The sequence below is a fragment of the Plectropomus leopardus genome, chromosome 2 (assembly GCF_026936395.1).
Source record: "Plectropomus leopardus strain MGB_pleo_1.0 chromosome 2, ASM2693639v1, whole genome shotgun sequence".
Taxonomy (NCBI): domain Eukaryota; kingdom Metazoa; phylum Chordata; class Actinopteri; order Perciformes; family Serranidae; genus Plectropomus; species Plectropomus leopardus.
Window position 1 is genome coordinate 19,435,488 of NC_142177.1, and position 16,744 is coordinate 19,452,231.

Here is a 16,744-nt window from a genome sequence, read left to right on the forward strand (position 1 = left end):
CAGATGGCTGCAAATCAAAACATTGGGGAAACTCATTTGCTAATCTGTCAACTGCAATTCACATCACTATTTCCAGTTTAGCCTAATTATATTCTGAATTTGGCATGGCAAAGTTGAAGCATCTTCGCAGTTTTTTTGTGGTGAAGGAGCTTTACAATAAAAAAGGGTTAATTCAAATGGTGAGCAGGGCTCAAAAGCTCGAACTAGGACTTCAAACTTGATCAGAGTAAATAAATGTTTCAGCATCTACACTGGTGTACACTAACAACATTCATCTGTCAAATCCAGTATATCTGCATATTTATGTTTATCAGTCTACAGTATATAAATTCATGATAAATACCAACAGCTAGCTGTTGTGTATTCCCTATTTTTTTGTGTTAAGTTTTAAAAGAAAAAGTGCAGTAAAAATTCAGCATTTGATTTTTCCCCCCACTTTTGTCAGCAAAATCTAAAATACAAAAATAAAAAGTGCTCATGCAGACAGAAGGGCTTTTTTATATGCAAAGTGACTATAGCTATGACTTATAGCTGTCATATAATTGTAATGGAGCTAAAAATACAATATTTGCTTCTGTATTGCACTGAAGTTGAAGGAGAAGTGGCATAAATGGAAACTATTGAGGGAATTATAATTATTTAAAAAGTGCACATAAGCACAGTGCTTGAATATGTTCCACCTAAATTAAATAGTTTTTTATGTATTGAACTTAAGCACTTTCTGTGCTCTCCAGACTGGGGGGGTTAAAGAGTCACTTCAGTCATGCAAAAAAAAAACATTGAATACAACAAAATTCAAATGAATTTTTAAAGATTGCGGTGTTAACTGGGGACCGTGAAAGAAAATAAAAGGGGAATCCCCGGATTATTTAGATATTATGGATTATTTTATTCTGCATCATTTAACTCAGCGTTGGGTACTGACGCACCGCCGGGGGGCGCCGTGGACCCGGCTCGACGCTGCACTCTGAAGACACCGTAGAAGAAGAGTGAGTATTGTAAACACACGGATATGGCTGACGAGAGGGGTGGAGGAGACGACAACATCAACGACAACATGGGCAACCAGTTACAGCTTTTACCAGGTAACAGTTAAACTCACCGACTGACCGGTCGCTGTGCTCGACGTTTCACCGGACCACCGTTTATCTCTCCGCCCTGCTAACAGCTAACTGTTAGCTAACGTTTCTCCACAGCAGGCCACTGTCAGACATCACACCCCAACTGACACATTTCATCTGCTTTCACTTTCTTTTACTTTCTGCCGTCAGAGTCACTTACTGGCATAGATAAAGTTGCAGCTTTAGTCAGTTTGCAGACACTAAAAGAGCGAACCAGCCTCACTGTGAGTGTCTGTGCTTGCTGTGCCATGACAGACAATGAGGAAGAGGAGGAGGAAGATGACATGGAGACTGAGGACCGAGACAATGGGGAGGCAGAGAAGCCCACCATCATCACCTTTGACCCCAGTCTGCCCACATCACACGCTGTGAGTGCTGCCGCTGAGGCTTTGCTTCTCTACGTGCTTACAATCACACACTTTTGAGAATTGGGACGAATCATGTCCTCTCAATAAACCCTTAAAATTATAACTTATTTATACGGTTTCTGGGGTGAAACGTTATTTTTATTTTTTTTCCCAACTTTTTCCATAAATAGATTAAATTTTATTTATAAAATAGTGTGATCTGCTTTCATTTTTTAAACTTAGAAACTTGCCCTGTGCCACAAAACACCGTCGTCCCTGACAAGAATTCACAACTTCAATAAATTTAAAAATGTTTTAACAAATGGAGACATTAAATACAGTACTTTTAACTGTATGCAATATTTATTCGTTGATCAAAATTATAAAAATTTAATTAAATGAAAATAATTAAATCACTGGGGTGGCTCTTTACAGGGTTTAATAGTCAACATTTTGATCTTTTAAACTATCTTCCCAGCCTTCTCCCACAAAAATAAATAAAGTCTTGTCCCAGTTATCCCAAATTCTCAAGAATGAGCGCTACCATACAAGTGTAACCTTACTTCCTCACTGTACAGTTAGTTTTCTTGCTGTGTTGACTCTGACCCCTGTGGTGGCAGTACCTGGGATCAGACATGGAGGAGTTTCACGGCCGCACAGTCCACGACGATGACAGCTGTCAGACCATCCCTGTGCTGCCTCACACAGCTGTGATGCTGGTGCCGGGTCAGACGCTGCCTCTGCAGCTGTTCAGGCCACAGGAGGTCAGCATGATGCGAAACGTCATCCAGAGAGACCGCACCTTTGCTGTGCTCGCACACAGGTGAGCAGCGATGCAAATGATAATGTAGCCACTGGAAATCATCACAGACTGGACAGAGCTGATAAACAGAGAGGTTTTTTTTGGCATATTACTTAAAGGCTTTACTAGTCATGAAGAGCTCTGTGCGGCCTATTAAAACTGTTTTATAGTGTCACACAACTCTGAGAAAATAATTCTGTTAACGATTATCATTATCTTGGTTTCAGCTTGGAGACTCTTCAAATTTCTAATGGAAAGCTTTGTTACAAACAGGCTGGATGGAGTTTAAAAGATTAGGGCATCCACCTGGCTTGGAATGAAATAAAATATAATAAATATATATATTTTTACTGCATAATTGCCTGAAAATAAAGATTGTTTTGCCTTAGAATAAGATTTTATTGTAGATTGTTTATACTAACAATGGGAGCAGTCCTAATTTATGGAGATTGCCATGTTGCGCCGCCATTTTTCTACAGTAGAATGAATACATCAAATAGCGGCTCTAGATAAGGCCATTTGCTTTTATACGGTTTCACGTCAGCAACCATAGTTAGCAACCTCTCCACAATGAGCAGCATCATAAAAACAATGATTTGTGATGTGAAACTGCTTTATTTAGCATTTCATTTTTTTTTAAATTATGGATGTCACTACAACTACAAGTACAGCACTAAATCCCTTGAGTGCTGTTTGAATTTAATTGTAATGGTTTTATTTGATATTTTTTTCTGCAGTGATGCCAGTGAGCCGGAGGCAGAGTTTGGGACAACAGCTGAAATCTATGCATACAGAGAAGAGCAGGAATATGGAATTGAAACTGTCAAAGTGAAAGCTGTGGGGAGGCAGAGATTCAAGGTCCATGAGATAAGAACTCAAGCAGACGGGTGAGTTTAACTGCCTCATAAACCGTTAAACCAAAGGTTAGGGATAAATGCATGTGCACATTTGAATGAAAGCTGCATTTGATAAATAATTGTGTGTCGGGGTCCTCTCATGGAGTGAGCCCGCGATTGTCTGCAGTAATCAGAGCCCTGCACGTTTTCATCTTAATTGTTATTGTCTGTGTCTCTGTGTGTGTGTGTGTGTGTGTGTGTGTGTGTGTCTGTCTGTCCGCCTGCCTGCCAATACACCAGATGTTTAGCTTGTTAATACAGTACTGTGTGTTGTCATATTTGGCAGCCTAAAACATGTTCACAGGTTGGTCATAAGAGCTTCAACAACTTGGTATGTCCAAAATGAGGGCTTAACAGCTTGCAAAGTGCTGTGCTGTCTCTGCTTTCATTGACAGTTGCCATATATGGTGGAGACAGTGTTACTCACACCCCTAAAAACTGAAAACTGGGTTTTTCAATGTGAAAACCTACAGTGCCGCAGGTCCGTGAATTTGCAAATGCATTATATTGCACCTTTAATATTTGCGTCATATGAGTTTTGTTTATGTGGACATAAATATATTGTTAAAGTGTGTGTGTCTGTGTGTGTGTGTGTGTGTGTGTGTGTGTGTGTGTGTGTGCGTGCGCTGAACAGCCTTTACATTCATTTGTATTCACATTTACTTGAAGTTCAAGCACAACAAACTGAAAATATTCAACTTCCCCATATGTGCTTAGTCAATATGAACAATTAAATCAAACTTTGAAGTTTCAGTTTTTTAATATACATCATACATGATTCACATTTACTCAGAGAAGAAAAAGTCACATCAGATAGCAGTTTTTGAGCAGTCGTTTCTTGCAGCCAACCGTCACTCTGGTAGTTCAGCACTAGAGGGCAGACTAACTTTCTTCACAGTCATTTTCAAAAAGTAAACTGAGAGCATCACAGTCTGCTTCAGACAATTGTATTGGTGGAGTTGCTACAGTTACATATTTGGGTTTTTGTCCAAGATGTATTGGTTTTGACTTTTTCTTTAAAGATGAATTAATTGTGGTTGTGTCATAGTTTTCTTCTATATACCCTTTAGATGGATTAGTTTATGTATGTGTTTATTTTAATTTTAATTTTTCTTAATTTTTGAAAGGCTTGGTTTAGGCAAACAAATTATTGTTTCCAGGGCACTGGCACATGTGGCACGTGTTTTACATCAGGGAGGCAGACTCCAGTTCATAAATCTAGTAAAAATAATCAAAGGAATAAATAAATAAAGAAGTTAAAAAAACAAAACAAAAAACAACAGAAGGAAAACATGGCACAAATATATCTTGAGACCTTTTATAGACAGTGTTTCCCACAGAGTTAGAGTCTTTTTGTGTCGATAACTTATCCCTTTTTCAATTTATGTGCCCTTTCTCTAAATTTGATGTTTGATGTTTTTTTTTACGGGTCCAGAAAAGCAACACAGTGACTCACACTGAGACATGTTGCTACAGAAGCGTGGCAAGCAAAATCATTCCTTCCCCATGGTACAGCGAAATATGTTTGACTTTTCCGCTCAAGGGGTGAATTCGCACTGCTCGTCGATGTCACTTTTGGCAGATGTGCTTCCAAGGTGTTTTATTGGAGCGGTTGCGCCTGGTGCAGTCTGTCTCAGTGTGATCGCCCCCTGACAGTGCTCCTAATAAAATTGTCTATTTTAGTATGACATCTTAATTATTGTTCGACAACTTAATTCTGTAAAGTCTGGATACTGTGTTATTGTTATTGTTTTATTGTGTGACCTTTTCCCTTGCCTTCTGGCCTCATTTTTAGACCATTTACCGCATTCAGTTTCTTCTCCAAGGTGTTTCTGGTTAATTTTATCCTCTATCAACACTGTGGGTTACAAGAAAATGCAAAGCCCATTCTTTGTTTTAACTGCTGTGGCCTTACTATAGATGTTTTCGCCTTACATCCTCCAGTGTTCAGGAAAGCATTAAGTTGCACTGTCCATAAAACTGTGTCTTCATAAAGACGTATTTCCCTCGCTCTTCAGTCGCTGTTATATAATGCACATAAATTGGTTGCCATAATCGTGTTGACCTTTTGTTGTCATGCAAGTGACGCCAGTTAGCAGAGATTAAAATTATCACCAGCTTAACTGGGATCTGCTGCTGTGCCCTCGGAGGGGTTGTGCACTGAATACTGATAAAGCGTTTTCTGTATATTTCGATGCACTTCTCTTCCTCTCCATAATATATTGAATATGTTTCTGAATGTGCTACCTTTAGATTTGAGTCTCTGAAAAAGACATTTGGAAATTCAGTGCCACTGGCATCATCATCTGTTTGTGCGTTGAATATATAGAAATTTAACATTGCTTCCACTCTCACCCTGATAAATATCAATCACAGTGTTTCAAACCATCTAACATAGACTCGCATTTCGATATGGGGTTGACGGGACATAACATCAGTTCAGAATTTTCATGTCCTTTGCAGACTTGTCCACCAAATTTCAACTGCCAACGTCTTAACTCGTTCGTTTCTTTAAACTTAGGCAACTTTATTAATAAACAGTATCCCGACTTTCGAAATTGCCCTCCAAAAACATTAATCGATGCTCTTCTCACTGTAGATCCAAAGCAGAAAAGGAATATTTAATGCATGTATGGCTCCATAGATTCTGTCAGCTCTGTTTTCTGCCGTCACATAAGAGAAGCATGGAAGCAGCATTGTACATCTGCTGTTTCTCTTGTTAATGCATATTTTATACTGTTGATGCTCAGTAAATGTAAGTTAAAAAAAGAAGTTAAACATTGCATAATGTCTTTTTGGAAGGGTTGAAGTGAATGCCATTTTAGGCGTGTGCTCCGTCTCGTGGTAGTAGGTGTTTTTTATTGCTCATGTGGTGTTGCTCAGTGAATGTCTGTTAGTTTGACTCCCGTGGAGTTCAATGAGTGCACCTTGTGTGAGGAGTTGGAGATATATTTCTTATTGTTGACAAAAAATGTACAGAAGACACCTTTTTCTTTATGATCTCAGGTTTACAAACGTCCTGTCACACATCTGATAGCATTCAGCCAGTGCACCGTTTGTTTAATCTGTTATTCATCTGCTCGTCTTCACTCGCCCTCTGTTGTTCTGTTCCACATTTCCCTCCTTCCCTGGCTCTTTTTTTCCCCCCGCAACCCATGTTATGTCTCTCTTTGTTTATCTCCACAGGATCAGACAAGCCAAAGTACAGATCCTTCCAGAACGCATCCTTCCAGATCCTCTCTCTGCCGTGCAGCTCACACCCCTCTCAAGACTCCACATGCACCCCTCCTCCAAACCGCTGACACAGAGCTGCAAACAGGCCCAACGCTGGTGGAATAACTACCAACAGGTCAGACACATAAACACTCATAGTACATTTACACAGCACACATCTGCAGCAGTAACATACAACATCTTTTGCAAGTACAGGCACTTTGACATTTTCATTCTGGACCATATTTTCCCATGTATTTGTGTCTAATTATATTAACATATAATATTTTAGACACAACATGTAACTCTGTGCACAGGGGCATTGCCATATATTAGTATTATGTTCTGGTGTCCACTTTTGGCCATGATGTGTATGTCATTATTAACAGGGAAGGGAAGGGAAGAGAAACTGTGAGCACATACAGTAATCACTGTGTGAAGATATAATTAGTTAATGATGCATCTGTTGTTCATCACAGAGGAAGTTTCACTGTGCCAGTCTGACGCCGTGGCCGCCCTGGGTCTACGCTCTCTACGACTCTGTGAGTGCTGCAGCCTGGGTGCACCGCTTGGTATTTCCTCCATAGATAAACATCACATAAGATTTAATGTAAACCGCGTTTTCTTTGCTTGATGTATGTCACCTTGCAGGAGTCACTAATGAACAGAGTGAAGAAACAGCTCCATGAATGGGATGAGAATCTGAAGGATGACTCTCTCCCGACGAACGCCATAGGTCAGCCTCTGTTCAGTGTGTTGCAGATGGATAACAGACGCGTACACACGTATGTCTGTTTGTGTTCTTTGTGCTTTCTTTCCTTCCTTCCTTTCATCCCCGTCTGGTTTCTGTCAGACTTCTCCTACAGAGTTGCGGCCTGTCTGCCCATAGACGACGCTCTGCGGCTCCAGCTGCTGAAGATCGGCAGCGCCATTCAGAGACTTCGCTGTGAGCTGGACATCATGGACCGGGTAAGGAAAAGTCACCACTAACCCTTAGTCCTGTCCAACCATCTCAGCCTTTCTCCTCTGTCCCTGCAGCCATCACCTCCCTCATGGTGTCTGATCTGGTGTTGTTTCACACTGTACAGTCTTTGTCTGTTTTTCTGTCTGATGTTCTCTGGTGTACTTCATCCTGCCTGTCAGGGGCTGATAGATCTGTTATTGCTGCTGCGATATTTCAGGTTAAAGTTGGCCTGCAAAATCAAAACCGTTTAAACACATTGAACAAAAGTACAAGCGCTCCCATTTTTTATGAGCTGGATTTAAAGATATGATACATTTTTTCTATGCAAACATTAGGCTTAGTTCTCAGGTTTTGTTGACTAATTTGTTTAAAAACACTTTGCAAGCGTAATCCATTGTGACCAGAGAGACCACCTGACAGGTGTAGCATATCAATGAGCTGGTCGCAATAAAGGGCCTCTTTAAAATCTGCACTTTCATCATGCCTCCTTGTCCATGATAGCTGTGAGCGGAGGCATTATATTTTGGGTTCGACTGTTCATCTGTCTGATTCTCAGCCATTGTGATGAGCTTTGTTTGACTCCACCTAAATGAATGAGATGGTTTCTGGCAGTTTGTGTGGGAATTCTTCCATTGTGCAAACCAGTAGTCTCAGGCGATTTTGCACGTGAAGATGCTGGATATAAAGGTCCTGAGCTGCAGCATTTGTTTTTTTTTTTGTATAACACAAAAACTCAAATGGAACCTGAAATTCATCCTGCATTATGAACACAAATCCTAAAATTATAAACATTTACATTTGAATATTAGGAATTATAGATATGTGTGGGTGAGGAAGGTCCATATCACTCAGACTTTATCACAGAACACACACACACACACACACACACACACACACACACACACACACACACACACACACTGCTGCATCAACAAAAACTGTAAAGCTGTCGTCGGATCTGTTAAGTGCTTCTTTGATGTGAGTCCCTATTATCTGCCATTTCCTTTCCGTCTGATTGAGCATAGTAATTCTCCTGAAAGTCTCAGAAGGTCACACGCTGCAAACCTGAACCCTTTTCATCCAGCTAGTGGCTCTTGAAGCATAAAGGCCTCAACAGTGAGAACACTTTGCACATACATCCTTTAACATTTTATTGTCTCTCCTCCACAGTGCACATCACTGTGCTGTAAGCAGTGCCAGGACACAGAAATCACCACAAAAAACGAGATCTTCAGGTGAGGACATCAATGCTTTTGCATGTTGTAGGTCCGTAATTACAGATGCTGTTCAGCTCAGTAGTGACACAAACCACAGGGCACTTGATGAATGTGTGAGAGAGATAATTTATGTCGGTGAATATTGCACTTAATGTGGTCCTTTCTTCACCTGCATGGCAGGTAACCAAAACAAGCTGAACATGCATGAACGCTGCATACAGTCTAATCAGTGGAACTATCAATATCAGAGATGAGCTGTGGTAAACAGCACTCATATCTCAAAATCAGCTGAATGATGTGAAAACACGGCATCCTGCAGATTTGAGCTGGGTCCAGGGCTGTTGCTCGAACTACAGATAGTACTTGTGCATTTTCATATGTCTGCAACCACAGACACAAAAAGTAGAAAAGCGGATTGAGAGACAGCTGCCCTGCTCTCTTGAACTCAGACAAAACTCTGATCAAACAATAAAAACTAGGCAGCACTGATTGAATGTAAACCAACAAACTAACACTGTATTGACTATTTGTCACCGAAAATGTCCTCAGCAGAAAAATGTTTCAGTGCACTGTGTGCTCATAATACAAGAATTAGTGAACAGGAAGTGGACTAGCACTATACGTTTTTCTGCTTTGTAAAAAAAGGAGGCTGAAAAAAGAGATCAAATGGTAAAACTAAGCAGTGTTGATAAATATGAACCAGAATTCTCTAACTGTGTCGCCTGTTTCAGGACTCAAATGTTTCATAAACATATTTTAGCTTACTTTTCAACTGTAATACAAGATTGTTTGTTACCGGCTGGCCATCATATTGCTTCCTGTGGCAAAACTGATAAGCTCATCCACCATCCACCAGTGGGAGTGTTGATTGATAGTATTCTGGTAGTTGTAGGTTTTCTACCTCTAGGGCGAAGTCAATACTACAGCCCATCTATTTTCTCTATTTTCTCAGGTAATGTACCACCAATTTCAAAAGTATTTGCATCTTTCTAATGCAGCAAAGTACTTCTTTAATGAAGCGTTAATGTTGTTTTTAAACCTCTAGATGCACAAATTTCTGTCTTTGAAGTGATTCTTGTTCCTACTTTTACAATTAATGCCATTAAGATGCACATTTTTTAATTTATCTAAAAAACAGATCGGTTAAATTTTAGGCTGAATTTTACTGAATTTTTTAAAAAAATGGAGTCCCCCCCTGCAGCAGTTGGAGCTGATATAAAAAAAACACACATTAAAGCAGTCTAGTGGTACTTTTTTTTCATTTTTCTTTCCTTTTTTTTTAACCTTTATCACAGTAATCACTGCAGTTATTACCACGTCATAGTCGACAATTTGTCTTTCTGTCTGGAAGTTGCATAAAGTCTGGGGTTACGTCATGAGCATGATATCCCTGCATTTCATTTCACTCACAGACTGGATGCACACACACGCACACACACACACACACACACACACACACACACACACACACACACACACACACACACACACACACACACACACACACACATCGTTACGTAATCTACTTTTGTAACTAACTATGATGTGTGATGGTTAATGTACTTTTCCAAAAGTCACACACAGAACCTCCTAACACCACTGCAACTGTCCAGACACTCCTCTATGTTTAAACAAAATGTGCATAAACCGTTTTATCTGAGGACGTCCAGATAAACAGTGAATGAAAGATTATGTGTTTAATTTGATTGCTGAGGCTACACTCTTCTTGTGAGTACCAAACTACGTACATAATGCGTTTTCAATTAGGGACCCAAACCAGATCTGGAGAACAGTAAATTGCTACCTCAATAACCGATGCAAAATGTGTCTCCTTTGTGTCTGGTTTTATTGTCTGCTGTGAGGTTAAATAATTATCTTGTAGAGCTGAAAGTTAAAAATAGCATTTTCCAGAAGAAAGCACTGGACCTGTTTCAACCCGCTGAGGAAAGGCATATTATAATGTGTGGAGCTTTAAATTGTTTAAATCTAGATTAAAAAAGATATGTTTTGACCACGTAGGGTGAGCGTGGTCACAGCAAGCTGTAAATTCATCAATAACAATAACAAAAACACTGTGTGCTAATTTCTTATATATTCTGTGAATATACGTCCATACATATGTTTTCAAATATACAGTTTAACTCCCGAGTGGTCATCACTTTACTGTCGTAATGTCTTATACGTAGTTTACATTATATACTCTTATGCAGTCTGCCTTGACACACAGTACGTGAGATCTTTCATTTAAGATTTGTGGATTTAAGCAGTGTGAGTTTATTGTGAAGAACTCACCGTTCGATTCAAAAAAGCTGTGAAATTACAATGTCCTATTTAGGCATTTTTAAGGCAGCTTGCCTCAGAGCTGCAATAATTAGATCAGTTAGTTGTCAACAATGAAATTAATTGCCACTAATTTGATATTTGATTAAATGGTTCGAGTGACTAAAAAAAAGAAAGAATTCAAAATTGTCTGAATGAATGTGAGTATTTTCTGGTTTCTTTATTCCTCTATGACAGTAAACTTATACACGACAAATATTCGATCTATTGAGAAAATAAATTGTTAGAAAGATAATCGTTAGCTGCAACTCCAGTTTAGCTCCCTTTGCAGGCTGTTTTATTCTTTCTTTAAAAGGACCATACTGATGTTTTCTTTTTGGTTGAAACATTTAATCATAATCAGTGCTGATGACTTTTTCCTCTGCCTCTCTCTCCCTGCAGCTTGTCTCTGTACGGACCCATGGCTGCATACGTCAACCCTCACGGTTACGTCCATGAAACCCTGACTGTCTACAAAGCTAACAACCTCAACCTGATTGGCAGGCCATCCACACTGCACAGCTGGTTTCCAGGGTAACTTTCATACTCCTGGCTAGTTCACACTCCTCCCTCGGACCAGTGAATGATGCAACACGTGACGCACAGTGAATAGTTTGACTCTGAGTCCTCACTGTGCCTCTCACACCAGGGTTTCCTAATTATTTAACACACTTTAATACTGTTTTTGTTCTAACTGTATTTTGAAGCTCTCCAGTGCCTTAAATAAGAAGCTTTGGCTTTTCTTTGTAATATCATAATCAGTATTGTTTTTTTTTTAATGCCTTTGCACAAGTGATAACTGTGGCCAGAGGATTTATGTTTTTCGACTTGTCCGTCTGTCCCATTCTCATCAATGTGATATCTTGATAGAACTTCCTCAAATTTGGCACAAATGTCCATTGAGAGTAAAGGATAAACTGATTTGATTTTGGTAGTCAAAGGTGAAAGGTCAAGGTCGGTGTGACCTCACAGAAAGGCGGTTGCCATGACCAGAGGCATTATGTTTTCAGGTTGCCTGTATGTACGTGTGTCTGACCGTCCCGTTTTTGTGAACAGTTTATCTCAAGGACGCCTCGAGGGAATTTCTTCAAATTTGACACAAACATCTATTTGTACTCAACTGTGAACTGACTACACTTTGGATGTCAAAGGTTAAAGGTCACTGTGACGTTGCAGCCTCATTATCATAAGCCCGATATTTTAATAACACAAGGGAATTTTGTCAAATTTGACGCAAACTTCCGCCTCAGGTATGAACTGAAAAGAAACTGTTGGTGAAAGCTCGCAACTGAGCCCGCAAAACATGTTTTTGCCATAACTCAAGAATTCAGACAATGGTAAAACTAAGCAGTGTTGATAAATATGAACCAGAATTCTCTAACTGTGTTATAATAACGATGACAGAATTTCAGGTAAATATCTAATAGGGTAAAATGAAGAAATGATGGCATCTGACATCCAAAGGGTCAATGGTCAGCTTCACTATGACATCATAATGTTCTGCAAAAACACTTTTCTGGCCGTTACTCAACATCATATTTCAGAAACAGAAGGGGAGACATTTGGTCAGAAACTGAATTGGTGACACTAATCTTGGGTGTCCACCTTGAAACTGTGCTGACTGTATAGATCGTCTGTGTTGCCGCGGGGAGGGATGTGTGTGAAACATTCACATTTCACCAAAAAATATGATTGATACCTTTAATTAAATTCTTATATATACATTTTTGAACACATCTGAATGGGATCCTATATAAAATGTTCTCCTCTTCTGTCCCTCTTAGGTACGCCTGGACAATTGCTCAGTGCAGAACCTGCGGGTCTCACATGGGTTGGAAGTTTACAGCCACCAAGAAGGACTTGTCTCCACCTCGTTTCTGGGGTCTGACCCGTTCAGCTATGCTCCCCCGTATCCCCCAGGGCGAGGTGGAGGAGGGGAGAGAGGGCTCTCGGCTGTTCTGCCTGTGACATCTGACCACCGTTCATCATTCAACAAAACAAGAACCTGCAACCCCCCACCGAGCCTGGATCTTCATGCACCCTCTGCCTGTGATTACATTTAGTAATCAGAACATCACACTCCGCCTGTCACTCTCAGCAGTAAATCCATCATATTAGTGGAAAGGTCAGTCTGCCTTTAAATGGCACTCTAAGATCAATTAGAGCAGGATGGAAGTTGTGATGGTTCTCAAAGGTTCTTGAGATGTGGAGGCAGCCGTGAGACGACTCAGTGCAGCGTGATAGAGATTAAGTCCATGACACGTTCTAGCATCAGAGCATGCAGCTGGCTGATCTGCATCCCGTGATACCTGCAGACAAACACCGACACAAAAACGCTTAATGCATAGTGTCCCTTCAACTCCGTTCCTCTGTATGACAGAGTTGACTGCATGCAGTTGGAAAGTCGGCTAAGTCACCTACTTTAATCCGTTGTAAAACCAGTTAATCTGAATTTACTAAGCATTCAGATCCTTTGTGGGTTTCTCTGGTATGTTTATCAGTTTCGTCATTAAGCTGCTGTAGGTCAGTGGAGGGAATGAGAGTGCACTCATGTTGTACTTCTAGATCTGTCACTAAAGGGGATATTTTGGAATTAAATTGGATGTATTTTTGTATGCGAGAAGACTGGAAAGTAGTTCAACAGACTCAACCGTGTGTGCTTTTTATTATCACACCAGTTTTTCATGCAAACAAAAAACTGAGGTGACAATAATGTGTAATAGATGTAATCGGTGTCTGTTTTGTATTCAACTGAGGTTCATTGTCCTGTCAAAGGATGTGCTTCAGCAAACAAGCAAGTGGATATTAGAGATGTCGTGGTGCCTAATGGAGGAGTGTTATTTATTACAAAAAGTTAGAGCTGATTATCACAGAGAGCGAGAGGAGCATTTACCCATCTTCATTTAGTTTGTTCATGTTGTGTGGCATGTTAAAATAGTGTGCCTATGCCCCAGCTCAGTGTCTTTTGATAAGTTTGATGAACCAGTGAGCCACAGGCGTGAATGAACGATTGTTAACGATGAAAGGGAGAGATAAAGAGATAAAGATTTAATTAAAAGGTGTTTTTGTAGTGTTGCAGTTTTCAGGATTTTACTTCTTGCGATTTTGTTGCAAGGTGCTGGCTCACGTTTGTATAAATGTAGCTGTAAATAAGAGGCAGTTATAGCATTTATTGTGTAATATAACTGGTGTTCTACTGTTTGTAGAATCTGACTCTTATTTCACATATTATATATTCATGTCACAGAGAATTGTTAGGTAATAATCTTTTCATCAGTTAGCAAAGTCATTGATTGCAATAAGAAATCATGTAGATTGTGAAAATGTTGGTCCGTCTAATTGAATGTTTTTGGATAAATTCTTAAAAGAACAGTTTGAAGTTTGGCAAAATGCACATTTGCTTTTAGTAAAGAGTTAGAAGAGAGGCTATAAAACACTCATGTCTGTCAGACAATTTTGAAGCTACCACTAGCAGCTGGTTAGCTTAGCTTAGCATACAGACTGTAAACACAGGAAAACAGATAGCTGAGCCTGTCCAAAAGTAACAAAATGTACCTACCATCCTATAACTGAACACGGACATGTAAGAGCAACAGGGGTTATGGCTAATTCCTGGATGCAGAGACCTTAAGACACTACCGTTCCCAGTTTTTTCACTTTATTTTTTTGTACACATTAGACAAACAGAATATAAACTTTAACTAATGAGCTTTGGTAGTGCTTAGGCAGATTTTTTTTTAAACATGCCCAGAGTAGGACCCGCTGTTTCCCCGTGTTTCCTGTCTTTAGTCTACGCAAAGCTGACCGGCTGTTGGCTGCAGCTTCTTATTTACTGTACAGACATGAAAAGGTATCTTGATTTTGTCACATCAGCTTTGGCATTAAAGGGGAACTGCGCCTATTTTCAAAATTCATACATGCTATTCCAATAGTCTAAAACAGTCCAGAAATATCAGCTAACACGAACTGTCTCAAATCCAAAAACTAGAGTACAAAAATTCAAATGTGTGATATCATAGGGTTTAAAGTCTGGAGCTGCTCACAGACAGTGAATTCAGAAAGATGTTATCGATGACACTGAGAGCACTCGTGGGAATTATCTGAGTATATGGGTACATTTTCTGTTACAGGACTGAGAACACTACAACAGAAAAAAGCTCATATGGCTATATAAAAAAAAAAAAAAAAAATCTGTGGATCCACAAAATCAGCCTCTTGTTCATTGAGCCGCTCCAGACTTTGTACATGATGACATGACAAGTATTAGACTTACTTATCTGGTTTCTGCCTTTGAGAGAGACTAGCTCATGTTCACAAATATTGATTGAACTTTCAGAGAAAATAACATATTGGAATTCTTAATGTAGATGGTGTTTCCCTTTAAAGCAAATTAGATGTATTATCAAAATGTCATGACTACTCTTTAAAGGGCGATGGATTTAAATGTAACTATCATTACATCTTGTTCTCACAGTCCAGGCACGATGTCAGATGGGTGTACAGTTCTGAGTCGAGCCAACAGAGTTTGTCTTGAATGAATCTTTTAGTTCATCTACATAGTCTTGTAGTCTTCCCTTAAAAGATCGCTCCACCAATTTAACATTACACCCCATAACACTGTCTGATTTAAAATTGACAGTTTAAAAAAACGTATAAGAGTTGATGCAGCGGGAGCAAAGTTATTGTCTTTTTTATTCCGCACATTTTTCTTCCTTGTCAAATCCGGCTGCTGCCTACGTTACCCAGAATTCGGCCAGAGATTCAGTTGTGTTGCAAATATCCCCAGAAATGTCTTTTTCTGGGAATCATGACCCAGTTTCTTAGGATAGTCCACAGACCTTGTTGTGAGCAGTTTTATGTAGGAACTATTTTCTCTGCTGAGCTACACCCACCAACCAAATCACTGTGCAGAGGGAAGCATGCATCTGCTGCTAGCTCACCTAGCACTACTGAACTAGCTAACTTGATGCAATGAATGTTTAGATCTCCCGCTGTCACAAACACGAGCCTCGTCCTCGAGGAGATGCACACTTCCCTCTGCATGGTGATTCATTTGGAAGCTGTAGTTCAGTAGAGAGAAAATACAACTCACAGCAAGGTCTGTGGATTATCTTGAATAACCAAGTCATGATTTTTGAAAAGAGATATTACTGTTGAGTTTTTTTGGGGCTTTGAGCACCACGAGCCAAGTGCAAGGGCAGACATCTCTATGGCTGATATCTCCAGCACTCAGCAACTCGCACCAAAACAATCGAAATTGATAAATAGCATTACAGTTTGAGTTTTAAGGTGAATTGTCCCTTTAACGTGTAAAAGTAGTGGAGTTCACCTTTAAATCAGAAAATGTAAATTTCCTCAAAAAGGTGTCCTTTTATTTATTTTCATTACATTCACATTTAGAATTTTATTTTTAATCCTCTGCTGTACTCTTTGACAGTTTCATATCATTTTATTTAAAAAGGAAAAGGTTTTCACCCTGAGAATGACAGGTAAAATCCCATGTTACTCCTGTTTTGACTGTATTCTCTGTCATATCACTGATTCAGTGTTAGCCAGGCTGTCAGACTTTCACTCAACATCATCAATAAAAATGTATGCTTCACTGAAGAAATCAACGGCCTGTTCCCAAAGAGCTTTTGCTTGTTTTTTCCATGACAATCAGTGTACCACAGAGTCAAATAAACATGCTCTTATCCTCTAACTGTTTTCTGATTTACGTGTTTCACCAGGGAAGCAAGCAGATCAAGAGGCATAAGTCTGACAGTTAGGACAATGTGTGTGTGAGTCTGTACATGTGTGTGTAAAGCTGGAAACCTTGTTGAGATGACTAATTGAGCTCAGACAAAAAGGTAACAGCAGGTAGTA

The 16,744-nt window shown here is 39.6% G+C and overlaps 1 protein-coding gene across 1 annotated transcript; it reads left to right on the forward strand.

Annotated features, from left to right (window-relative positions):
* The first annotated feature begins 948 nt into the window (after positions 1-948).
* On the forward strand, positions 949-16,580 carry crbn (cereblon). Its single transcript, XM_042503947.2, has 11 exons — positions 949-1,085; positions 1,377-1,489; positions 2,089-2,291; positions 3,008-3,157; positions 6,353-6,515; positions 6,859-6,921; positions 7,031-7,115; positions 7,233-7,348; positions 8,514-8,578; positions 11,282-11,413; positions 12,664-16,580. The coding sequence occupies exons 1-11, from the start codon at positions 1,013-1,015 to the stop codon at positions 12,845-12,847; spliced, it is 1,347 nt and encodes a 448-aa protein (XP_042359881.1). The 5' UTR covers positions 949-1,012; the 3' UTR covers positions 12,848-16,580.
* Positions 16,581-16,744: the final 164 nt, after the last annotated feature.

What these genes read in the sequence shown, in the direction of transcription:
- crbn (XM_042503947.2), top strand. Translation starts at nt 1,013, where the DNA reads ATGGCTGACGAGAGGGGTGGAGGAGACGACAACATCAACGACAACATG. An exon ending in CCAGTTACAGCTTTTACCAG is followed by an intron (nt 1,086 to 1,376) that starts GTAACAGTTAAA and finishes GTGCCATGACAG; the next exon opens with ACAATGAGGAAGAGGAGGAG. An exon ending in TCTCCCGACGAACGCCATAG is followed by an intron (nt 7,116 to 7,232) that starts GTCAGCCTCTGT and finishes GGTTTCTGTCAG; the next exon opens with ACTTCTCCTACAGAGTTGCG.